Below are 27,590 nucleotides of genomic sequence, written 5' to 3' on the forward strand. Positions count from 1 at the left end.
GAAGAGTTTCTTCATAACCAAGGAGCTGACATATAACACAGCATTTAATTTCAGATTTTCAAGTGTCTCCTATCACATGGGAATGGTATAATCAAAATTGCAATTTAGCAAATACATTCTTGGCCGTATCCTGAGTTATATATCACCAGGTGCCCAATTACAATTTGGCTGCAAGGTGGGAGAGAAATGGCTTTGAACTATGGTCCTATAAAACAACATTTTTAGTAAAGTCAACTAGAGTTCCAAGGTTTTTTTTTTTTTTTAATTCATTCTGAGGCTAAAGAGCTACTCTAATATTTCCAGGTGATTGGTGACAGATATCACCAGCTAGCCAGTGCACTTTACTAGTAAGTACACGGCAACATTAGAGAGTATTATGAAAAATCAGCCACCACTCTGGTTAACTAACCCAACACTGCAGGGGTTGGGGAAAAGAATGGACAGAAACAACTCAGTATTTTGGTGCTTGGGAATTGAGAAAACTATCATCATAATGATTAACAATAACCTAAGAGTGTTAAGCATTATTGCTGATATCAGTAATCTTAGCACTTGGGAGACTGAGTCAGAATTGTCAAGAATTAGAGGCTAGTCTTGGCTGCTTCTAAGATCCTGTCTTAACACATAACCCCAGAAAAGGAACTAAGAACTAAGCTTGAACCATAAAATTGACTTTAAATACCCCTTTGATATTTTCTCCATTTTTCTTCTCAGTTGTAATAAAGACTCAAATCATCAAGCTCTTCCGATAACTTTGTAGGGATCTTGGGAAATTAACTTTCTCTTCCTACTTCTTCAGTTTCCTCATATAGAAACGGTAAAGATTTTTAATTGAATAGTCTTTCAGCAGCCAAAATTCCTCATTTCCTAGTTTTGTTTTAAATTCTATGGACACAAAACTTCCTTAAACTAATTATCTGAATTGCTGAGCCTTTGGAGACCAGTTGGAGAAATTGAAGTCAAGTCCTTTCTGTAGGAGCTTTGCTTGGTGCTCATTCTCTGGTTTGGATGATTCTGTCATGAGTGGGCTATAGGCTTCTAACACTTAGGGAATCTGCTGGAGAGTATACAGGGAATGTGTCTATTATTTTTGCAACTTCTCTCTAAATCTAAATTTATTTCAAACAAAGAGTTCAAAGAATCTGAGGATGTTTAGGTGCTAATCAAGAGTCCAGTTTTCATTCAAATGAGATTTTTAAAAATATCCCTCAAAAGACTATATAAATGAAGGCGCATTCCTTTTAAGGGCAATATCCAAGATATTTTTAAGGAAAACTTTATGTTTCATGACTCTCAGAAAGACAGGCTTGATAGTACAAGCAACCCTCTCTGCTGGAGTTCATAAATGGCACTATCTCTTGTGTAATCCTTGGGGCTCTGGTCAGAGTCTGGTGTCTGGCAAGCTGTACCTAAGCAAATGTGCAGGAGCAAATATACAGTCAAAATAGTCTTTATTGTGTGGGGCTGGAGGTCAGACTCAGGGCCTTGACTATGCTGGGCAAATAACCACTGTGCTACAGTCTCAGCTCCCAAAGACTTAAGGTCATTTTAAGCTACTGAGGACTGCTGTGATTAGTGGCTCTAAAATATAGAACATATGAATCCTAGAGCCAATTATTACCTATAAGCATATTGATATTTATATATGATATGTTTTATTTTTCATAGTATCATTGTGCTTAAAGTTGGATGACATTATTTAGAGGTCTTGTATGTACATTACTCTCCCAGTTCCTGTCATTTAAGATTATATATGGATTAGCGTATTTATCCTCTGACTATGACTGCTGTGGCTTAACTAGCATGTAGTTGTTACCAAACTACCCAAAGTATGGATTAGGACAGGTAGATATGACTGCTGTCAATGTGCTATAATGCAATACTTGTTGCATTTATGTATTTGCAGTAGAGCAGGTAGATGATCAAGAATAGAGTGGGAGGTTCAAGATATGCCTGATATTTTTGATGCAGAGTAAGCAGGTGGCTATGAAAACAATCACAAACATATAGTCTTTTGTTAAATCTACAGGGAGTTCATTCAAAATGCCAATCTAAATCAATGCCAGCACATAATACCAAGGAGTCAGTATAGGATGAGTTAATTAATGCCACAGGAAGTTTGAACTAAATGTACTAAGAAGACAAGGCAACTGAGTAAAAAACAGCTGCATAGTAACAAGACAGAAGACTTTTCTGTGTAGCTGAGAATTCATTTACAGGCATCACAAGCTAGATTCTCATTTGAAAATGGTGCAGTGTTCATGTAGTTATTGGTGCAGCCCTTCAGCACAATGCACAACCAATCCATTCTGATCATTCTTCCTATTTTCATGACCTCCCCTCATTACGAGGGGACAATAGGACAGTGTCTATTGTGCCTATAATGTAGGCAAAGAACCATCATCTCTTTGAGCAGCTAGTACTAATGGAACACACTCACACACATGCACACAACACGCATGCATACACATATTCACACTTATGCATGTGTGACTCCAAAAAAAAAAAAAAAAAAACCCAAAGCCTACAAATCAAAGGATTGCTTATTTAACCACTGGGGGGAAAAACAGTACACAGATAAATTCAACGGTGCTTCAATTATACAAATTCAAGAGGAACAACGAATGTGTCAGCAATAATTAAGGCACGTTCTCTGTGTGTTGTGAATATGATAGGAATACAATCAGCATAGGTCAATTACCCTGATCTCAGGATAGCTTTCATGCATATTTTGGATAAGAAGCAATACAAAAAAAAAAAAAAGGAAAGAAATACAAAGCTTTTATGCAGACATGGGACTCTGATGAATGCGCTATCTCAATGGCAAATTAAATAATTATATAAAAGGCTTTGTATATTTGAAATATTTAATTTTCATGAAAAGAAATTAAAACTGTAGGAATTATGTAAATCATTTTATTTAGTCTTACTGATCATCAAGAAATTAACACAATGCCTGAATTTAAGAGCAATGGATCCAAAAGAGAATACAGCATATGAAAATAATTAAGTGATTTACTTATTGTCCTCAAAGTGTTTACTTTATAGTAAGCATTCTTTTGCCTTTAATAGAAACACTGACATGAAGTCTATAGAAAATTTTAGAGGTGTGTATCTCCCTCACTCTATGATGCCTAGAAAGACAGATTCTTTAGACCATGATGAATTCCCTATCACAGAGTAAACCACAGAACACTGATGTATGTAAATTGTAGAACTAAAATCACCCTCACCACAATGGATTTGGGCACATGAGCTTGCAGCATTAAGTAATAAATTCTACCTAAATGGAACTCTTTTGAATAGCTCCTAAAACCAACACTCCATTCTTTGTAAGAAGTTAACCTCATACTTGACTCACTTTGTACCTATACTTTTGTTTCTTGTTTGTGTTGTCTCTTTGGAATCTCTGCAGACATTGTGAAAGCCAAGTAGTGAAGGGATTATGCACTTATTAAAGACTAAGTAACTCAAGGTTTGAGAGACAAAGAAGCTGGAAGATGAGATTAGTAGGACTGGCACTATATTCCAGATCTCCAGAAGAAGGTGAAAAAGGACCTAGTACAATGCCTGGACTTGCATGTGCCCTGGGTGAAAGATGCCATGACTTAACTAGCTCAACAATCCAGTCCTGTCCTAAACTGAAACTAATACACAGAAAACAACTGTAGAAACAGCATGAAGTGAACAATGAAGAAACGTCTTTTCTGAGAGAGGACCTCACTATGCTGCTCACGCTGGCCTGAAACTTGCTATGTAGACTTGAACTCAACATAGAATCACCTGCTTCTGCCCACTGAGTTCTGGGGGGAAAAAGGTGTGTGCCACCAGGCTTAGCCAAAAAAATAACCTTTTTAGTTATTAGATCTGCTTAAAATAAAAGCAGTTCAGAGTTTTTCAATGTTAGTACTACCCTTTGTTTTACCATAATGGGATTCCATAACTGGAATAGTCCATAATAAAAACTAGCAACCAAGAAATTAGCAAAAATACATACTTTTAACTTGAATATCCCTAATTTTAAAAACTAAAAAGCACCAAAATCCAATGTTCTGAACACAAATATAATGTTATTATTGGAAAACACCATACATAACCTCATTCTGCATCAAACAATAGATGAACAACACCGCATGAAAATGACCTATGGGCCCTGTATAATAGATTATATATAAAGTATAAATGAATTCCCTGTTTGAAATTGGGTTCCATCCCAAGATTATCTCATCATGTACATGAAAAGAACCCCAAATATGAAGATGAAAATGGCCCCAAATCTGAAGAACTCTGAAGTGTGAAGCACTTCTGGTCCCAATCATAAGAGCCATGCATAGCAAGCCATTTGAAAATGTATTCTGAGGATAGCAGCATACAAAAGAACGCACCTGTAGTAGCCAATGCAGCAGCAAGCAATGACAATGTTAGTGGGGTAAGTTGATCATTATGACAGTCACATAATATCACAGAATTTCTAAAAATTCTTGCTAAACCTATTTCATTGGCCTGTAATTTCAAAATTCATTTCAAATTCATGAGAGCAAATCTTTTGATAAAACAAGAATCCATTCACATGTTTTGCTTCTCTGGTGTAATTTGGATATTCTTTTCCTTACATTAAATAAAACATGAAAACATTGAATAAAACATGAAAATGAATACATTCGCATGGTACACGATCATTTATGTCCTCCTGTATATAGCACCTGCCCTCATATTTTGCTATACTTAAGCTTGACAAATGTGGCAGTAAGACTTTCTTAATACTTACAAATTAGAACTTTTCAGTTGTGTGTTCAAGGAGAGACATTAGTGAAGTTAGTTTTATAACAACATGCCTAATCTTCATGAACAGTGAGGTTTTAATTTACATGCTCCGTCTGACTGGGTGACTGCTCTTATATGGCATTTATATCTTACTAATATGCAGAATAAGATATATATATATATATATATATATACTTATATATATATGTATATATACATATATGTATAATTAATTCCTAAAAGGGTTTTTTTCTCTGTTGCATGAGAATTTTGATCACTGCACTCAAAACCATAATTCTATGAGCTGGAGAGATGGCTCAGTAATGAAGAACACTTGTTGCTCTTATAGAGGATTTAGGTTTGATTTCAAGAACCTACATGGTGGTTCACAACCACCAATAACTCCAGTTCTGGGGCATCTGATGCCTGCTTCTGACCTCCAGTGGGTAACAAGCATACGCATGTTAGACATATACACAAGCAGGCAAAACATTCATAGTTATCACAAAATGAATAATTCTAATAAATTTTTAAAGTCTAAATTCTAGATAGAAATTAAAATCCTATGAGATGGTAAATTGGCTAGCTTGGTCGTAAGTGCCTGGAAGCCCAGTACTCAGAAGGCAAAGGCATAAGGGTTACTACAAACTCAAGGCTAGCCTGGTCTACATAGTAAGTTACAGACCAGACGGAGATACATAGAGAGAACTTGTTTAAACTTCAGCAAGTTTACAATATCTCAGTCCTACAAAAATTCATGAGTTTTCATTTTACAAGTATATCTATCTTGATAAGTTGACTTTAGTATAATGAGCCTTCAACTGGCTTAGTTCAGCACACACAAAAGGGTATGCCTTGTCTTAAACCAAATAATAATTTTATAATGCTATTATTACTTTTACTCTTTTCTAGCACATCTTCTTTTCAAATGTCTAGAAATCAACACATTGAAGCAATTATGTGCATTCACACGACACTCACCTTTAGTGAATCAAAACAGGCCACCACTCGGCCATTTTCCACATGGCAAACTCTTGGCGGATGGGCAAACCTGCACTCTGCATCAGCTCGAGAGCAAGTTCCTCTCTGAAATTCTCTACAGACTTCTAAAGTCAGCCATTTGGTATCACGGATTAGAGCTACATTGACAGGTGTCATACTGAGAGCAAATTGGCAATCAAGTGCACCCTCTTCAGAGAATAATAGGACTGCAGATGGTTCAAGGAATCTAAAGAAATCAGAACCAAATGAGAAGTGAGAGCAGGTTGTTTGGTGAGTATTGGTTAGTTCTTAGGTTCTCACTAAAGTCAAGCCTGATCTGGTCAAACACTAAAAGCCACATAGGAAGTCAACATTATATCAGAATAACCAAAAAATCAAATTAGAGACCAAGTCCTAAGAAGGCAACTAGAAAGGTTAAGATATTGCATGCTATATTTTGTTCCTTTGCTGAATTTGCTTCAAATAACTGGCAGGCGTTCAAAAGAATCCTATTTTGTCTAGTTGATGGTTTCAATTATTCTTACAAAAAGCATATGTTGCTGGCTGCCCTTCAATTTATGGATGGTCTCCGATTGAGGAGAGAAAAGTCTATCTCCCCAACTCTTTGCTGTGAAGATTAAGTTTGGGAGGATGTTACAACCTAAAAATATAGTTTTTGCAAAATCAAGGGGAGGAAAAAATGACTAAGAAAACTGAGAACGACAGAAATAAACGAGCCAGTTGCTGACAGTGAACTACAAGCAAGGCAGGTTTTGTAGGTTTGGTAGGGGTGGGAAGCGTATGTGGGGAGAGGGCTTGGAAAGAGAGCTCTAGAGTAGAATCCAAGCAGCAGAGTTTTCAGAAAAGGCACTTTTCAGAACCTGCAAGAAAAAAATAAATGAAATTAGCTAAACCACTACAATCCTTCCTTTCACACTCTAGATTCTGAAAGAGATGTAACTACTCTATGTAAAACAGGAAGGAGCTACACAGACACTGCAACTTAGTACAGTCAGCTATAATCAATAAAAGGGCACTTCCCAATGTAGTACAAAACTGGGTAACATCCCAGTCTCTTAAAAATGATCAGTGATTTTTGATACATGCAGGGTATCCTGCATTTTGGTGTCCATTATGCAGAAAATATGACAGCCCCTTACACATTCGATTTACTTGTGTGTGTCTGGTTTTTGGAGGCACCAAGAATCCGTCGTTAAACTAATCTTATCATGGCCAATTGCAGCCTCTATTATTTGTCCTCAAACCAGAACACAGGAATGCATGTACGCATGGAAAACATATATGAAACACTTATGACACAACCCACTGGAGACTCACTTCCTAGGAAGTGAAATGAGGGGTGGAAGTAGAAAATGTGCTTTCAATTTAAGAAAATTCCTTGAGCAGTTAGGACTCCTGTTCCTGGGTGTATTTCCCGGGCTATTTATTAGTTTTTATGAAAGGAAGATTTCAACACACACACACAGGTAGGTGAGACAGAAAATGCTGTTGAAGCAATATGTTAGGTATTATGCAGCCTGAAGATTTGCAATTAGCCCAGTGTCAACCAGCGACAGTGGCAAGCAACTCAGCCGAAAAGATACATGCAAAGTTAATTTGCCAGTGATATGCCATGTGCGCAACCGGAAGTAACAGCGAAACAGAAGTCAGCTCGAAGCGGTCAATAAAGCAACTACCTTGTTAACAGCATCCAAGGGGAACTTCACACTCTTGGATATCCTTCACTTATTCTCTTTTACACAATCAACCCCTTATTGTTTGTCTTTTCCATAGTCCAGAGGAGTTTCAACATCACTGGACTGTTGAGTTACCATTGGGAATTTAAATGCCTCATCAATACAATTAAGCTTATCTAGTCAATGGCAAACCATGGTTTTTCCCCTCTGACTTCCTTCAGAGAAAGTTTTCTAAAATGTGTTGTAAATGACTTCGTTTTCTTACAGCTTACTGAACTAAGTTGTCATTTGGCTAAAGATCTGGGATTCACTGATGTCTTAGGAAGTATTACATTTTTCTCTCAGGAACAAACTAGTCTTAATTTTACAACTGCCATAGTGAATTTTCAAGTCCCCCTCTGGAAAACTTAATAGCTAACTGGGAATGTGGAATTACAATTAATTATGCAACAATGGGTCTAGGGGGGCACAGTGTGGGCTTTCAACAGAAGCTCCAGGACTACTCTCACTGCTCTGGGGTCCTCTTCACATCGTGTTACACGTACACCATGTTCTCAAGGTTTAAAGCTGTCAGGCAAATGGAAGAAATATGGTACAGTGGTTATGACAAACTTATGATTAGTTCCACAACATGTTAGTGTTATAGAACCTAGCAATTGAATGCTTCCCGTATATTATTACAAAAAAGTTTGAAATCTGGCAATGTTTACAGAAATATTATTTACAAATTCTGGAACTCTATGTCAACCATGCTGGCTCTAAAATCACAAAGATCTGCCTGCCCGTGCCTCCAAAATGCTGGGATAGGACTGTGTTACCACACCTGACAAATTGTGCGCTTATAAATGAATAAATTGGACAGTATGTGAAATATTGCCTAATAAGGCCATAGCTTATTTTTTCTTTAATTTTTTAAGTGTAAAGAGGCACAGTAACTGCAGCAACAACAAAAATATATAAAGGAAAAAACAAGCAACTCTCCCGAGTAATGGGGTCAGCTGCTCCAAGTTTTATTATATTCACCTTGGACATTACATCTCAGCACTGTTGGTTAACTAAGGAAATTTCCAAGAGCAAATCCAGCTCACATATTCTAAGTGGCTTAGTATATTATGGAAAGTACACTGTACGAGTGTGCTCTGGAGTGTGTGAGTTTACATTCACCTTTAATCTTGCAACTAAATCACATATGTAAAAGAAAAACAACCACCAAAAATGAAGAATATTTATAAGGGTCAAGGATTTGCTCTGAACATAAACAGCAAAGATCTGGAGAAAGACTTTTCTACAAAGGCCTATCATATAGAAACACAGATATGAATTATAATTTTTAATTTTGAACTTACACAAAAAATGCAACAGGAACTGGCCTCTAGGTATGCATTCTATGTAACATCAGGAGCGAGTGGGAGAACAGGGATTTTTTTTTTCCTATGACCTTGGATGGGACCCTGGCCAATTCCTTGATACGGTTCTAGCCAATACATGTCTTCCTTCCTTCAGGGTAAAAACATTTGGGGAGCTGGCTCAGAAGAAATGAGGTACAACAACCATAGGACCTGGTGAGAGTTTGATGCTCTCTCGTGCGGCTGGACTTGAAAGACTATGCACCGAAGACCGGCTTTGCTCACGTTCTTAAGATCACCTAGCTTGGGTGGCAGGCAGACTTTAGCCTTACTGCTTTATATTCGAGCAACAGGAAGACTTGGGCCTTTTCTGATTTAGAGTCCTCCACTGCAGAGCATGAAATTAGTGTGTTTGTTTGTTCTTTTCTGTAGTACAGTTTCCACATGCTAGGACTGCACTGATCTTTGGAGCTCTCGAAAAGACTGCAGTTTTTAGTTGTTGGATTTGTTTGGAAGTGCTGAGAATGGAACCCTAGGACTTTCTCATGTTATCTCAAAATCCTCTAAACCATGAGTGAGAACTGAAACATTCTGATGAAAGAAATGAAAGTCGTAAGGTTAAAACCTCTTGCTTGACATTACTAAGCTGTGAGTGGTAAAGCCATGACTTAAGGCAGTATCTTCCTTCTGCACACATCTCCACAGAAGACGTTTATCTCCCCTGGGAATCTCAAGAGAGGAAAGCTAGTCATTCTGTGGTATGGCTATGCTTCATTCACAGCATTCCATTCTTGCCTGGTGTGTATCATCCCTTTCATAATATCCCCAAATTGTGCTGACCCAACATGTACCAGTGTCTGCGATGTGCCAGGCACAGTCGACGATACTGATAAGATCTCTGGCTTTGTGGAATTTCTTATGTTCATTTAGATAAAGAACTAATTTAAGATCCAGAGAACTGGAAAGATTATATTAGAGAGTTGGCGAAGGGCTGGGAGTAGACATTAAGTGTTGTGAATTCAACACAAGTTTCTAATTCACCATGAATGGAACACAAGGTACTATGATTTAATTAATGCGCTTAAATCCACACTTAAACACTTGTACAGAAGTGAGTCATGAAGAGAAATACTGAGGAATTGTTCACACTAAGATTTATTGCTGCCTAGATTCCTCCTGGAGAGGATTCTATTGCTCTCATCTTACAGATGGGAAAATGGAGGCAAGGAAGGTGACTTGCACAACTTCACATAGCTAAGTAGTTTATAGAGCTGAGGTCCAAGCCAGGCAGTCTGACTCCATAGCCAGCCCTTTAAACCATATCAAAGCACTCGGTCATTCGTATGGCAAAGATCACATTTTTTAAGTTATTCTAGCTGTCTGCATGATATAGCATTGCTCTGTCCAACTCCCCGATAGTAACGAATATGGCTTTTCTGTTTTGTGCCTCTTATTTTGTCATCAGAATCTCAAGTACTGTTGTGCTTCAAGGACTCCTAGTTTGAAGGAGACTAAGGTGGCACAGTAATTTAACATTAGTCTATCATCTGTATCTTGCTAGGAAGGAACTTCATCACTACCTTGTGAGAATCAGAGTTCTGCCTACCTCTTTAGGTTTTGAAGCACTAGAACAATGAATTTGAGTATTTTCTCACAACTATAAACTTCAAAATAATGCTCATCTATAAGACCATGAGATAAAATATAAGGAGAGTATAAAAAAAAAAGATAAGGAGTGTATAAAAACTTACTGCACATACAATAAACTCACCAGGAAGTTCATCTTTGGAAACAAATACAGTTTTTAAAAGGATTCCTTTTATTTTTCATAAAAAATTCTCTCTCCCTCGTCCCTCGCACCCTACCCCCCAAGTAGGAAGAAGTACGTCCTGCTGATCTGATAGAAACAGGAAGGTATTCCAAAGGAGTCCAAGCTCATTGCCGACAGGTATTGTCTCATTTGCCCACATGCTTCTAACCTATTCTTTTACTACACTCCGTCTCTCCAAGTCAGTACACAGAGGAGAAGCATGACCAAAGCCTAGTATTTTCAATGCCCACAAAGATGCAATGGCTGAGGAAGCACTCCTTAAATTACTTTTACAGGGCTCCAGAAAGAACAATGAATACAATGTTTGACTTCTTTCCATTTTAAGCTTCCCTTAACATCTGTATTACCTCTGAATTTCTTGTGGCCATTTATTTTGCCTTTACAAATCTCCAACACACCTGCCATACCCTGCTTGAATTGGCAGGCTGACAAGATTGAAAAAAAAAAAAAAGCCTTCACAGTTTCAAATTTGCTTCAAGTCCTTTGTTTTGGTTAATGGCTTAATAGTGCACCCTTTAGGGTGTATGGGAAATGCCTAGCACGGCAGATGGAGACCTCGATTTCACAAGTATCCTAGAGAACACTCAAGTCTTCTGTTCAGAGAAAGGAGACCATAAAAGGAAATACTTCACCCATGTGAAGAACATTTTCAAAGATTTTTTTCAACCTCTGTTGACATTTTCCACAGTAGCCTTAGGTTACATAAATCACATACCCCTTTCCCCCTAAAGAGCTGTTAAGTCTAGTTACTGTTTCACAAACCCATTAAACGGCCTACCTCAGTTTATATCTATAGTCATGGAAGAAAAAAAAATAGTTGCAATAATTTCTTTTGATCATTACAGTTATAAGAGGTGACCCTCATTTTGTCACATTGGCTTATCTTTTTATGAAATTTTTATATTTTAAAAGATTTATTCATTCATTAGTGTCTGCACACATGCATGTATATGTGCTATAACCCACATGTGGATGTCAGAAGACAAGTTTTGATAGCTGATCACTATCAGAGTATCAAACTTACATGGCAAGTGGTTTAAAACCACTGAGTTATCTCACTAATACTTAATTTTAAAAATAATTTTCCCTGGCATTTTTCCTATAAGCCCTGCATTCAAAATAATAATAAAAACTATTAAATAATGTTTATTTTTCCCTTAAAGATTTATAAACAGCCTAAGTACTTAGTTACTTCTGTTTTGTTTTGGAGTACTAAGGCCTAAACTCAGGTCCTCTAAGATGCTGTTATGTGTGCTACCATGAACCACATTATCTCTGCTCAAAACTGTGAGTGTCCTAAGAGTGATAATGTGTCGGCAAGATAAACTGAGGCAGCATATAGTGATTCAGCAGCATAAAGAGATCCATCACTACACTTAGGAAGCATCCAGTAAGGCCCTCCCTACCAGAATACATCACAGTCTTACAGCAAATGAAGGTAGTCTCTCAGTCTCAATAGTTAGCATCCCTTCTTTATTGGTAGCAGTTATAAAACAAACAAACAAAAAAACCAGCCAAACAACGGAAAACATACTGTGGCTAAAATTATTGGTAGAGTCGCTTATTTTAAAAATGTACCCTCATTTCAAAGGCCAGAGCTGAACTTTGTAGCAGGCTATGGAATGGAGAATGCTATGGAAATGAATTCTGTGGAAATGTCTATACAAGAGCGCTGACCCTTGTGTCTGAAGTTACTACTTCAAGAGGCTTCATATCACACACCTGATGAGAAGATGTGCCTACAAATCAGTCGTTTAGGATTCATGTTGAGGGCAACAATGGCTGCTGTAGGAAAGCATGGAGCGTGAAGCACAGGGAGCACACATTGAACGCATTATTAAGTTCTCTATCTCGCTGTCTTCATCCAAGCTTAAGGCTGTCTTCCTCCCAAGGCTCCGAAAATAGGAAATTGATATGTTTTTCCTATCCCAGAGTGATTTATACTAGATTGGCAAAACCAATTCTTCATCGAAAATTTCTTCATGGAGAAATTTAGAACTTTAAATATTCTGACTTTTAAACACTTTAATTAAATGTTACATAATTAGTCAAGGAACTTGCGAATGCTAAACAAAGCTGCGTGACTACAATACACTCACAAGAAAATCGGTCAGCCTAGATAGGCCAAGTTGCTGTCTAACTCCCAAGGTCAATCGGAACAAGCCCCAAAGGGAAGATTTAAAGACCTCCACAGCACAGGAAAGCTAATAAGTAAAATAGGGTTCAAGATTTGATCTTTATTATGGGGGTGGGGGTCTGCATGTGAATGCAGTGGCCTCAGAAGCCAGAAGAGGGAGTCCGAGGCCAGAAGCGGGAGGCGGATCCCCTGGAGCTCTCTTTCAAGGGCAGGATAGGGGAAAATCCTCATCCTCCATATAAGTATGTGTTCTTAATGGCTAAACCACCTCCACTGTCCCCCAAAGGGTTGGAAAGCAACCTCTGAACTCTGTAATTTAAATTGTCTTTCAAGGAAAAACAGTTTTCTAGGTCTGGGTATGTGTCTCAGTGATAGAGTACTTTGCCAGGCATGTGTAAGGACCTGGGCTCATCTCCAGGATTATAAGATAAGGAAAGGCAGGAGGAGAAAAGAGAAAACGAATAGGTAAACAACAACAAAACGGTTCTATGAACTTTATTATTTTCAGCTCCCATTTGCCTCAGTAATTTGGGAAAGAACTTTTGTGCCTATATTTGTAAGGCATGATAATTAAACTCAGACTTCTGGTTTAAACAGGGGATGTGGGAAATGAAGTACATGTCAAATATTCAAAATACTCCTAAGAACTGTAAATGGGCACCCAGTAGCTATCAGGGCCACGGAGAGATAAAGTAGCCTATTAATCACTACAACCTTGAACAGAGACTCAAAAAGGTTCAGGCTGAGATACCTGAAGCTTTGGATGTACAAATGAGGAACTGACAGCTTAATTTCATCATGCCTTGGCAGTTTGTGTTCCAAATAGGTGGGTGAACTCGATGGTCTTGGTTTATTTGGTTTCTTTCACTAACAAATGTGATCTGTGTTGGAGCTTAATGCCTGTCTGTGGAGCAATTTCCACCTAGTGCTGACAACAAAAACAACGACGACGACAACAACAACAACATCATCATCAACAACAACAACAACAAAATGGATCCACAGCAGCTTTGAATTACCACAGGAAAGGCAAACCCTTCCTTCTAAGTTATAAGCACGTACTGACACAATCGGTAGGTCTATGTCTTCCACTAATGTCAGTGCAATTTCACTGACCCCTTCTTACATTTCATACTATACTCACCCCAAATCTGAAAATCCGGCATATTTCATATTTCCACTGTATTCTTACTTGTAAGATTCACTTTTTCCTACTACATTCTGGTCAGGATCATAAAACGTTTCTATACTAATTTTTCATCAAGTAGGATACTGGAAATTGTATTGAATAAAAACTTCAAAAGTGAGTTTAGATTTCTCAAAATGGTCAATAAAACCTGAGGATTATTTTGCCTAGCATTCTACCACACATTTAAAAACTGGTATCTTAAAGAGTTCTCATTTGTAGTTAATAATAATAGTTAACACTGAGGAAATGGCTCAGTGGGTAAAGTGCCTGCCTTGTAACATGAGGGCCATATTTATGACCCTTACCCACACAAAGTTGAAGATGTAGATGTGTAGCCCCAGTACTGGAGGGAAATGGGTCTGAGACAGAGGGGTCTCTAGAGTTAGTCGGCCAGTCAGCAGAGCCGACTAGTCAGCTCCAGATTCAGTAAGAGTCTGTGTTATAAAAATATGGTAAGAAGTGATCAGGAAAGATACCAGTTCTCAAGCTCCACCTCCACATGCATGTATACATGCACATATCCACACAAACAATGCACTGCAAGTACACAGTATGCCATAAAACAAGAATAGTTCACATTTATAAACCTCTTATCTTGTGCCAGACAGGATGCTATCATTAATGTATAGTCACTAGCTTGATCAATTATCTCCAATACTTTCTAAGAGGTGTACTGTTGAGAAATAATGTTAAAGTTTAATTTAAAACCACAATCTCTCAGAAACTTAATTTCTAGACTTTGCACTAAATCGTTTCATTGAATTTTCCAACATTTAAATTTCTCAGAAACCACGAGATTGTCAGGAACACCCAAAATAACCTCCAAGTTTTCAATTGTCTTCTCAGCTCCTGTAATCACAGTATGAAAGCATATTAGTCACTGGAATCCAGAGGGTTCTAAGTGCTTGTAGTTTGGAGGGCCTATCTTCTCATGCATAGCTAGCGAATATGTTTGAAAATGCGTCACACAATGGGCTTTAAAATCACAATCAAGAGAACATGTGGTCTAGAAATCTGGTACCCAGCTGGAGGAGCAGAAGCATAATAGCCTTTGGGCCTAGTAAATCTCTTTCTCAGGAACAAAATTTATTGACCTCAAAATAGCTATCCAAACCAAACTGAACACTTTGAACCAAACTTTAGGAATTATGAAAAAAACTATAAAGTTATAATATTACAACAAGGTTGTCAGTACCTTCAAACACTCAACTCGTTTTGTTGCTAACCACTTAACTTTCTATATTAAAACCTGGAATATGTAGATCATTCAGAGAGAGAAAAATAAGAAAAAAAATATTCTGACACTTGTTGAGAAAATCTAAGTCAGAATCTTTGAAGAAAGCAGGTATTTGAAATCAAAGCTCAAGGTGCTGCTGGAAGGACAGATCAGTGGTCAAGAGTATACTGGCTTCTTTCCAGAGGACCCAGCACCTATGTGGCAACTCAAAATCATCTATAAGGCCAGTCCCAGGGGATCCAGTGACATCTCTGGACTCCACAGGCATCACACACACACATGTGGTGCACAGACATGCTTGTAGACAAAACACCCATACACATTAAATGAATAAAAAAATGTAAAATACTTACAAAGAAAATAAAGCTCAAAAGAAATGTTGAAATTGAACCAATTAGAGAGTCTGTACACCAAGTGTCAATGAGTAAGAACAGGCATATAGATTACAAAGTATCTTAAAAATTTATGTATATAAAAGATATGAATGTGGGAAAAAGCATTTGTATGGAGAAACCAGTCTGACAGTGAGAGTAGTTAAAAAGTATTTAAACATGAATAAAATGCCAAAAAATATTTTAAAAAAACACAAATAAACTTCCATAAATAAAATCAAAATAAGTGGTGAGGACAAAAGGTGTGAAGAGGGTCTTAAATAAAATACTGAATTAAATGGAGTATTTATATTTATGTGGAGGTGAGAGAAATATCTAATGAAGCAGATAAAAACTCATGTATAAAGCTACCATGCTTCATGCTTTTAATGATTTTACAATAGTCTATATAGGGGATATAGGGTGATAAGGAAATTAAGGTTAACATTACATAGCATCTACATTACTAAGTACTAAATGAGCTAAGTGATTAAATTTGAGAGCTATGCAATATATACATGAACAAAAATGCCTAGATTCTATTTAATGGAACAGTATAGTCCCAGAAAAGGTCAAAAAGGGCCGAGCATGATAACACATAGTTTTATTCTAGCACTCTGGAAGTAGAGGCAGGTTGATTCTGTGAGTTCAAGGTGATCTTGGTCTACATAAGTGTCTTCCAGGTCAGCTAAGGTTATATAGTGAGACCTTGTTTCAAATAAAAGAAAAGAAAAGAAAAGAAAAGAAAAGAAAAGAAAAGAAAAAGAAAAAAGAAAACAACAAAGGTTCATGGTAAACACAAACTTCAATTTACATTAAGAAAACTTTGGATTGAGTCCCCTAAAGTCCTAATGTGGATGTTATTATTATATATACTACCAAATATTTGTAGCATTAAAAATAATAAAAAATAATAAAACAATTTCCGGAGGGAATCACTATCCCTGATTTCAAACTTAACTCCGGAGCAATTATGATAAAAAAAAATGCAACAGGGACAGACAAGTTAATCAACAGAATAGAATTGAAGACCCAGAAATAAAACCACACACTTACAGACACTAGATCTTTGACAAAAAAAGACAAAAATATACAATGAAAAAGAGAAAGCATCTTCAATAAACGGTGCTGGTTAAAAAAAAAGAAATCAATATCAAAATCAAAAAGGTATCAGAATACACTTGCAAATGAACACACATATCTCTGTGTGATGCTGGTCCTAAAAAAAAAATTACACCAACTGCGTTCCTATCTCTTCTGATCTCTAATAATGAGTTTTATTAATTTTTTCTAAGTCTAGAAAAAATGTTATAAGCAACATAGCAGCATCACTTAATAGTGGGCTGGAACATGACTTTCTGTTATGAGTTTTAAAAAAACATCAGCAAGACCCTTATTTGTAGTGTTAGATGGACTAGTGAAAATGAACTTCCATTCAAATGTATAATCTCTTCTTTAATATACTCAAATCTGATCATGAAGAGTTTTAATAATTACATAAATGTTATTTTTAAATCCTCAATAAAACACAAATTCCATATGAAAATCATTAATCTTTAGTTGACTATTCACATGTGTGAGTGTGTGTGAGTGTGTGTGTGTTTCTGCGTGTGTGTTATCCTGTTTGTTAATAGTCAAATAAGACTCATTTGGTAGGAATGAGGACTTGAATAATAATAATAATAATTCTAGTATTTAAGCAATCCTCAAAGACCAGTTCTAGTTTATAGACTGAAGAGCTCATTAAGTCATTTGGACGAGATGACTAGTAGCCAACCACTGAATTCACCTTAAGAGTAGTTAGTAATAATTAATTTTTCATTTTAGTCTCTAAACAAACATTTAGAAAGGACTAACTCAGCAACACATGCTGCATGTACAAACCTTGAAAAAACACAGTCCCTCATTCATCCCATTTTTTCAATATTTTAAACACATTTTAAGATAAAACCTTAGTGAGTAAAAGCCATAAGTCTAAGAGCTCCAAAGCCATAATTTTAAGAACTTCAACTTTTCTTTCTAAAAAGAATATGTTTAAACCTAAAAGCTTGCTAATGATTAGGCACAACCACACTATTTTAGGAACCAGCTCATTATTTGACCCACACATTGAATCACTGTCTCCTAAGCTGCAGTTCTGTCTCTGCATTAAACATCCCTGGGATTTCCTTGTGCATCCTCCCTCAAAGGAATGCTTCCAAAGCCTTCCTTGCTAGAATGCTTCCAAAGCCTTCCTTGCTAGAATGCTTTCCACCTGCTACACCTTCTTCCCCAAATGCTCCTGCATACACTACAATGTGGCTTCAAACTGCTCAGATTCAGTAACTGCAGCTAAGAGTGACACTAATTTCATTTCCATTTTGCTAAGGTTAGAAATGTATATAGAATATACAATTACTATAACATCTTCCAGCACAGTACCTGGCACGATTAAATTATTCAGAAATACTAAGTCAAATGGTTCCTAAATAATAAAGATTATATATATATATATATATATACATATACATACATATACATACATATATATACACATATATACATATATGTATGCATATATATATATATATCCTGTTGATTACATGGCAAAATAAGGTCTAATAATTCCAGTTGTGTTTAGGTAAGTGGCTATTCATAACAACTAGTTTCCTGTATCCGTTTTCTATATACTAAGTACTACATACACGTTTATATTTTAAGGGCAGCTAGAATTACAGAATATACTTCCTAAGCAAGGAAGAAATTTCACTAATTCCTCTAAAGTCAGATTTCACAAGTCTTGCAAGCAAAAGAAATGAAAACATGCACAAAACACTGTCCAAATAGACCTCTCCACTGAGTTCATTGTATCATAATTGTTGCTCTATTTCCATGACCCCTTCAGAGCAGGATCTAGTCTCTTGCCAGACACTTAGGAAATTCTCAATCCACCTTTTCACCCTGTTCATAAGTGAGGAGACAAAGTCCCCCAAAAGGGAAGAAAGTCCGTTATTGTGTGTTACATATAACAAACTTTAGAATAATATGGCTTGGATTTAAACATAGGTCAATGTATTTTGATAAGAATCTTAGCAGAAAGAAAAACATATGACAGATATGAGAATCTATGGAATAAGGCAAGTGCTCAATAAATCCAACCTTCCAGTTAGTGGCATCAAACTGGCATTAAACTGGGTTATCAGAAACTTAGAGGAAATGAACACGTGGTCAAATCATAGTATCTATCTGAGAGTAAGCGCAACGGACCTAGATGGAAAAAAGTAAACCGTTACCTTTGGGACACAGCACAGAGCTGATGTAACAGCATCCTTGGAGACACAAGAAAAAGCTTCCCCAGATCTTAGCGATGTCAGTTAATTAAATCCGCTGGAGTTTTATATATTCAAAATATATGTATAATGCTTCAAGGGGCATAAAGTGAAAAAAGAAAGGTATAACCTTTGCCTGGCTTTTAGAGTGTCTTTTACAGATTCTTAAAACTGGAAGACTAATTTTAAAATATAAATAAAGTCTAAAAATGAATACTTTATGTATCTGAGTACTTGTTAATTAGAACAAAAGAAAAAACTTAAATGTCCCTGATTTTTTGAAACACATCAACATAGCATACTAGTTAAAAATAGGGTTTAAGAAACAGAAGCCTCGTTCATAGTACCAACTCTTTCTTACTAATTGAAAGACCCAAGTTAAAAAACAATCTATGTTTTGGTTTGCTCATCCATAATGTAGTATCCATAGTAGTATCTATCTCACAAGGCTGTTCCATAGGTTTGTGTGTTAACATTATAATGCATTTACAGCAGTGTCTGATGAAATATAAAGATGAAGTACTTTTTAAAAGGTTTATTAATTTTATTATAAAAACTTACAAAGAAAAAAATCACACACCAAAATTAAGCAGCCCCAAATTCTCTACAAATCGATGAACTTCCTTCCTTCCATAAGTGGTGTAAAGAGCCATCGTTGAGGCTGGGAAGCATCCCACTGCCTTGTACACTTTCACTTGCTTTTGAATATAGTTTTATGCACTTATCCACCACCAAAACAAACAAATCCATACCTGACCTAGGACTAGAAAAACAATTAGCTTTATAGCTTGTTTTATTACTGGATTCCATTACCCACTGTCAGTGCTTTCTCACTCCTCCCTAATATTTAGACTTTCTTATTCTCTTTTCTCTGTGTTATATGAACCTGCATGCAGTGCTCTTTACATACATACATACATACATACATACGTATGAAGAAAACATGCAGTTTTTTTCTGAGATTGTGTAACCTCACTTAATATTATACATCCCATGTTCATTCATTTTCCTGAAAATTTTTGTGATGGCATTTTTCTTTAGAGCTGAATAATATTCACATTTACATACACATACATTCCAAATTTTCATTATCTATTAATCTGTTGGTTGACAATTAGGTTGATTCTAATTATTTTGTTATAATGAATAAAACAGGAATAACCATTGCAGTGCAAATATCTCTGACAGGTTGTGGAGTTTTACTGGTACGGGCACAAAAAGGACATCGTATGATAGTTCTAAGTTGTCATTGAGAACTATCAAAGCTGAGGCTGTATTAATTTGTACTCCCATCAACAGTGAAGAAAAGCTCTGTTATCCCCCATACTCTCTAATATTTACTGTCATATATTGATGATAGCCATTCTGACTGTAGAGAAGTAGTATCTCAAAGTTATAATTTGAATTTCCCTGATGGCTAAGGATATTGAACACCTTTTAAAACAGTATTGGTCATTTGTGTTCTTTTTCATGGAAATTCTATTATTTCATTTGCCCATTTATAGATTGGCATTTTTATTTTTATTTATTTATTTATTTATTTATTGGCATTTAGTTTCTGCAATTCTCTGTACATTCTGTTAGTCTCTTCTTTGAAACGTAGCTGCTTTTCTCCTATTCTGTGGCCTGTTGAACTATTTCGTTAGGCACTCCCCCAACCTCCCACACTAGAATTTTCCTACTTTAAATGAGAAGAAACATGAAAATCATCATGCAAAAGCAGAATGCCAGGTGTCGATGATCAATTTCTTTTGTTCATTTCTTTGGGCAATGCTTTGAGATGCAATGTGAGGCCTTATACATACTACACAAGTCCTCTATTGCTAAACCATATCTCCAGACCTGTAATTTTTATTAGAGTATCAGACAGGAAAAATTTTAACTCATGTACTATTTCCATAGTAAATTTTGTTGTTTTTTTTTTTATTTCTTCCTTTTAGGGTAACAAAAGGCTAAACAGCCATACAAAACAGCCTCCTTCCTTAATGAGTTATAATCTACTCAGGAAATGATAAACACTTAGAAATTTATAGAGATGACAGATAATTCCGCTCTACTTTACAAACCACAAACCTCTAGAAATATAAAATAACAAGCTAGGTCTTATTTGAATACTCTCTTCTCTAAAGGTAATAGTCCTTGTAAGTTGCAATGGCGGCATCGGTGCTAACAAAAGAAATGCTCCCTGCAGGGTTCTTGTTTACTTTAACATGAATGGGAAAGTTGGATCTATGAACGTCTCCCAAATGCAAAGCACTCCACTGAGAGCAGCAAGTCCAGAAAGTGCATAAATGAAAACGAGAAAGAATAGACCTACCCATTGCCCTTGTATATAAGCATCACTGCTTCTTCTTGGAAGGTGACACAGGCATGAACACAAGACCAGAAGTGCAGGTGCATTTTCCTAGATTTTGGGCTTTCCTTGAAAGCCCAGGTCACTGACTCGCAGAGACAGGACTACAGAGGATATGACTCTAATAGTAATACAAAATGAATGAGTGACAGAGTCAGCTCGAGTTCCATTCGGACAGTTCAAGATATGCACTCTTTTTGAACCTTGAAGAAAGTTTTAAATGCAACTTTACCCCCTTTCCTAGGATGTTGCTCCTGCCCTTGTCTTCTACCTTTGTTGCACAAACTCAGTTTTTCTGGCATGACATTACATGTGAACGTAGAGCTAAAACCACAATTTTGACTTAAAAATCACTTTATTTACTTCAATGGGATGCTGACAAATACTTTCAATTTGTCAGATTTAGAGTAGTGGCCTCCTTTTTCAAAGAAAACTACAACTACAGGGAACCTGCTAGGGAAGTTTAAAAAGGTAGGGGAGTGGTTCACAAATAATATTTGTTGGTGTAAATTACTTTTGATACTAACCCAAGCATCCAAGTCCAAAAAAAAGCCAGAGATAGAACAGGGGATGGAAGTTAGAGTAGCTAGCCAGAAAAGAGACCACAGACACAGCAGGATTTCCAGAGAACAAGGAAAGATCATGACGTAGATCCATATGCGTATATTATAGTACTAAAATTCAGCATGGGAGAGCATACTTGGTGACTGCCTTGATGAGTATGAGTGACTCTCCTTGTGTGTGTGAGCATGTACATGTGTGTAGAGGTGGTGGTGAAGGTAGAGGATAAGGAATGGCTGGAATAGTAAAGTCTGTTGGCAGAATAAGAAGGAAGTCTACTAAGATATTATACTAAATACATGACACAGTTATTTCCTATATAAAGTATGTCATAAACTAACACTTCATCTATAATTGTGTGTCCATCACTAGATTGGAACAATTGGAATAATTGGGACAATTAGAATCAAAAGGAGACTAATTCATTAGGATAGGACTAGTAAGCAGGTATAAACTAAAAGTGTCCAGGAAATTAAATGTAGGCATATTGTTGAGAAATGTTGTTTTCTTCTGGTTTGGTCCAGGTTTGTTAGCTTGGGCCTTGTGCATGCAAGGCAAGTACTACACCACTGAGCCGCAGCCCCAGCTCCAGCTCCAGGGCTTACACAGAGCAGTTTAGGTGAAAGGAAAGCAAACATCTACTGAATGGGGAAAAAAAGCAAAGACAGGACATAAGATACAAGAAAGGTATTCATATTATGCGCCTCATCGATTTAAATGATTATATACAATATGCCATTGTAAAATGATAAATAATTTTTCATAATACACCAATCTATTTCTTACCTGATTATATATGTGTGCCAGACACTTAAATAGCCATTCAATTTTCACAGAAAGAATAAATCTGAATCACTTGTATGCTTTAAATCTATTCTCACTTTTTTTACCATAGGGGCAGGGCAAGTGGTTAGAATTCACAACTGGCACTGCCCAACGGGATAGAATATAATTGTAAGCATAGAGGCTCATCAAAGTAAGCAGCCCACTTAAGGCTCCTGCAAACACAATGTAGTAACAACTATGAGCATGGACTGGCTAGTAGTTCAGAGCTTATTTAGCAGATATAGAGTTTCTTTAAAAACAAAGTTAAAATAGACCTAGCATATTACACAGCCATATAGCTCCTAGATATATACTCAAATGACTCCACGTAATTGAGCCACAGAGATCCTTGCATATCAGTATTTATTTCAGCACTACTCACAATAGCTATATTATTGTCATGAGGACCCTACCTAAGTGTCCTCAAGAGAAGAATGGATAAAGAAAATAGGATTTATATACACAATAAAATCCCTTCAGCAATAAAGAAGAATGAAGTTATGCCATTTGCAGAGAAATGGATGCAAACTACAGACAATATTAAGTGACTCAAGCTGGACCCTGGGAAGAAAAATGTGGCATGTTTTCTCTCATTTCTGGGTCTTATATTTTATAGATTCATAAAAGCATATATGTACAGATATGAAGTCAAGGTAAAATCATCTACAGAAACAAAGGGAACCAATGGGAGGGAAAGGGCTAGAAAGTTAAGACCAGCAGGGCTTGGGGAGAAGCCCTCTAAGCATGATATATATGGCCTTAGAAAACCTATGTATAATAAAAATGTTAAATCTAAAAGAAAACAGCTAAGGAACTAAAATAATTCATTCAAATGATTTTTTCACTTCGTGGTACTTCAAATATATACAGACCACAACAATTTGAGTCATTTGCATAGAAATTTCTACCAATTTCTCCCTTATATTCAAGCATGTTCTGCATGGATCTCGAAAGTAATGTATTATTTTGCCTTGAAAATACTGACTGAAAAATGTTAACGCGTAAGAGAATAATGTGGCATGGAAATATGAATACCAAAATATCCAGGAGCGGCGACAAGAACCTGTAAATCCTAGCACTAGAAGGCAGAAGCCCGAGAGTTTTGAGGTTGAGATCATTCTGGGCTTCAGAGCAAAGCTGGTGTCACCTTTAGCTACACAATAAGCTCAAGACAGTACAGTGTGATCCTATCTAAAAACAAAAAAGTTATAGGGATGTAGCTCAGTGATGGAGCCCAAGCCTAGCAGCCCCAAAGTAAGACATTTTATGAGTTTTGTATGTGTGTGTGAGACATGAGAAATTGATTCAATCAACAAAAACACTGTATGGAATTTTAAAACATTGTGCTTAGTAGAAACCACTTTTGATAGAAGTCTTTTCAAAATATCAATTGTCTTTTTTTTTTTTTTTACCTTGGTAAACACTCTTCAGAAAATCAAATTAGATTTTCACCCATTTCTACATAATACGATCAATGTTTTTCATTCTTTCACCCCACAAACTCTACAAGTTAAGTATTTTCACAGAAAGCCAGTATGGGTTGAGCATCTAAAGACTCAAAATCTGAAATAGTCTGACTACTATCAAGATGCTACAAGTGGAAAATTCCATGTAATCAAAATATGTTTCATGTACAAATTCATTTAAATAATGTGTAAAATTACCTTCAACCTATACATATAGGTTACTTATGAAATATAAACTTACATACTTATACTTGCTTTCCACCCCTCAATATTACACACATTTCCTTGTATGTAAATAATCTCAAACAGATACATTTTCTAATCCTTCAAGCACCTTAAAGAAGTCACTTCAACCAGTACCACTCTTGGTCTCAAAGTAATTTTCTCAACACCTAAATAGCTATGACAAATAATTTCATTATTTCCAGTCCCTCAGAAACTACAAAACTACATAAGGTCATTATTACAGTAACTTCTGATTTCTGAAAAATTATCAGACAATGTGGGTATGAATAAACCTTTGAAAAGCCAACCCCTCATACATTAGTATTTTCCCCTTTATCAGTGTGAAGAGAAATATTTCTGAAAAACTTTGTAAAATTTGTTTTTGCTTTCTATTACAGGATAGTGTTGGAAACTTCTGCTTTTCCTGGTAACCTAAACCATTGTCAGGAAGAAACAGTTTACCTTGAAGGACATGTTGAACATGCGGTGAGATCATCTCCAAAGGCTCTAAATTTGGAGTCTTCAAATCTACTTTTTCCAATTAAGTTTTCTTTACTGTCTTTGAACTTTCTGGTAGAAGTCTGGGGGTTACACCCTATCTCTTTATGGAATATAGCTATTCTCAGAGAATTTTAGCTGAATTTTGGAAGCCAAACAGGAAAAAAAATCCAGAAGAAAAATCTCTGAAGGTTCCAAAGATCCAATGGCATGATATTGGGACAAGCACTTGATATCTCTACAGGGATGTTATTCAAATTATTTAATATTTATAGCATCAGGATTAGCCAATCAGAACTGATGCCTTTTTATGAAGTCATGTTTGCTGTTGAATTGTGGGACTGTCCAGAAGGCAAACAAGAGAAAAGGTCCTCTGGTTCTTATGTAGCCCATCAGAAAGTAGCCCAATACCATCTCCATATTACATAGTCATACTAAAGCATGCTCCTAGAAAAATAGAACTATTATTCTGTGTTAGGTACTTGGTAATGGATACCACACATTCAATCCCTTTACATATTTGCTATATGTGCAATATGAAGGGATATGCAAGAATTTAGCTGCATTCAAATCAATGAGCAAATTGAAGATGAGACTTTTTTTTCCAGAAAGTGAACCAGGAAAAGTATAAGGTGATGAAAATGAAAAGAGACAGAGGCAGAAACACACAGAAAAACAAAGCCTCTTGTCCTAGGCAAACACACTCCTACTGAGCTGCACTTCACCTACTAGTTAGGAAGAATTTAAGGGAATAAACATTATTTTTAATGTTTAATTAATGCACATATGAAGTATAATTAATTCAGTAATGTATTGATACCTAATACATCTGCTGAGTGTGCACAAAATGAAAATACCTGCATTTAATGATAAAAATAACTCTGATTTAAAGATTATGAAGATATTATTAACTACTTGGTTCATAGTAGTTAAAATCTCAAAGTAGATCGATCTACCAGGGACCCTTGACTGTGCTCCATTTAATGCAACATCATGGCCCAGGAGGTCTTCACTGTCAGTGACAGTCTTCTTTCCTCCTTGTTTCACTGTTCTTACCAGTGCTTAAATCTCAATGACTACCTCATTGCTGGTCTAGAAGTGATAACTGCCGAACAGTATATAAGCATGAAAGGGTAACTCAGCATCAGTTCATCACTGTGTGCTTAGAAAAACTCCTAAACATTGAAAGAACAAAAGGCCACAGTTTCTCTGCAATACATGTCTGAAGTTCACTATAGAAATTTAGCTCGTAGACAGCATGGGAACAATGACACCATTGGTTGGGGACAAAAAAGGCCATAGTTAAGTCATAATCCTTACAAACTAGGTGGCATAAATCTAGTCCAAAAGTATAAATACCATTGTTGTGTGCTTTGATTCTTGTAGATTTTAAACTATGCACCGATGCTCTGGCATATGTGTTATTTTAACGATCGCACTGACAAGAGATAGGCATGCAACTTCTAACTCTCTGTGGCCATGGAAAATGAATAAATAGGAAGGAACGTCATGCTGCCCTCCCATTTCCACACACAGTTACATAAGAACTTAGGTGGTTTGCTTAGAGAAAACTACTCATCAGTATTCAATCTTTTGTATGTCATGTAAAGGTGAGTCTGCAATAATTTTGAAAAATTGGCTAATAAAGCACAAAATTTCAATTAAACAACAACAAAAGCAACAGCAAATGGGCACATAATTTGTATTATATGGGTACTGTTTTAAACATACATACAGATATACTAATTTACTCATTGCTCAAAACAATCCTGTAAGACAGGTTCCCTTACTTCATCATTTAACAAATGAGGAAATTCACACACAGAGAGATTAAGTAAGTTGGCTCAAAGTTCTGCAGAAGAAAAGTTACAATCAAATTCGGACATGTTCTAGAATGTTTGCTGTCAGTGACTAATCTGTACTGCCTCTCTTGGGTGCAAAATGCTTAATATCTGGGTCTAACACACATAAGGAACTAAAATACTTTCTATAAATATATAGAGATTATTCAAAGCTCCATCAAGCTATAAAAGGATGTCTAGAGGTGGCAAGCCATGTTAATAATAGCTCTGCTTAAGTTCTACTTACAAATAAAACATATAATTTCATTGATGGTAGAATGCCTGGGTCTTTAATATGCTGGAAAAATAAAGTTATCTTCACTATCCTAGTAGAATGTTCAATGTCTTGTTATTGGATGGGTTCAAATGTAGGGAAGAATGCCCCATATCCAATGTTCATGCTAGCCATTTGAAAGGACCAGATACAGACAGGCCCACCCTCCAAGTTCCAGCTTCTCTAGAATACAGGTCAGTCCACTCCATTGTCAGCACTTACTGCCCTATTAAAATGATGCTCAACTGTAAGCCTGACCATGAAATCCTTGAGATGAATAAAATACACTTATTCATTTCAGTGTCTGCCTCAATAAATCCTATTAGTAAATTCTCAAGAAACCTGGTAAAAGAATAAAAGTAATGAACACACGCACTGTGGAAGACACTGTGATTCATAGTGAAAACATTGAGTTTGGATGCACATATAAAGATATGGAGCAAAAATACCTGCTGCATCAGAGTACTCCTAAAAAAAGAAGATGGCCAAATGAGGACTTCAGTTAAGAATTCAACTTTCTCACCAAGGTCAACAGGATTCCAAATGTTTGCCTTTCTTTAAAAATAGATCAACTCTATTGGTGTAACTCATGCAGTTCTCAAAATGAAAATGCTATAAGCTTACACATATATTATAGTAAAGTATGTAATGTTAGCTTGATTGAGATGTAATACATCTCACATCAC

At 36.3% G+C, this 27,590-nt stretch overlaps 1 protein-coding gene across 3 annotated transcripts in view; it reads right to left on the bottom strand.

The window, feature by feature from the left end:
* Nucleotides 1-27,590, bottom strand: part of Mbnl3 (muscleblind like splicing regulator 3) — a 93,073-nt gene that overhangs the window by 46,604 nt on the left and 18,879 nt on the right. For 2 of the 3 annotated variants that reach the window (XM_029473570.2, XM_085838221.1), the window contains exon 2: nucleotides 5,746-5,992. The exons of the other annotated variant lie outside the window; for it this stretch is intronic. In XM_029473570.2, the coding sequence (XP_029329430.2) occupies nucleotides 5,746-5,922 (177 nt within the window). In that variant the 5' untranslated portion in view covers nucleotides 5,923-5,992. The remainder of the gene's footprint in view (nucleotides 1-5,745; nucleotides 5,993-27,590) is intronic. 3 annotated transcript variants of the gene reach the window in all.

Source organism: Mus caroli, unplaced genomic scaffold (assembly GCF_978045245.1).
Source record: "Mus caroli unplaced genomic scaffold, Mus_caroli_1 scaffold_5, whole genome shotgun sequence".
NCBI lineage: Eukaryota > Metazoa > Chordata > Mammalia > Rodentia > Muridae > Mus > Mus caroli.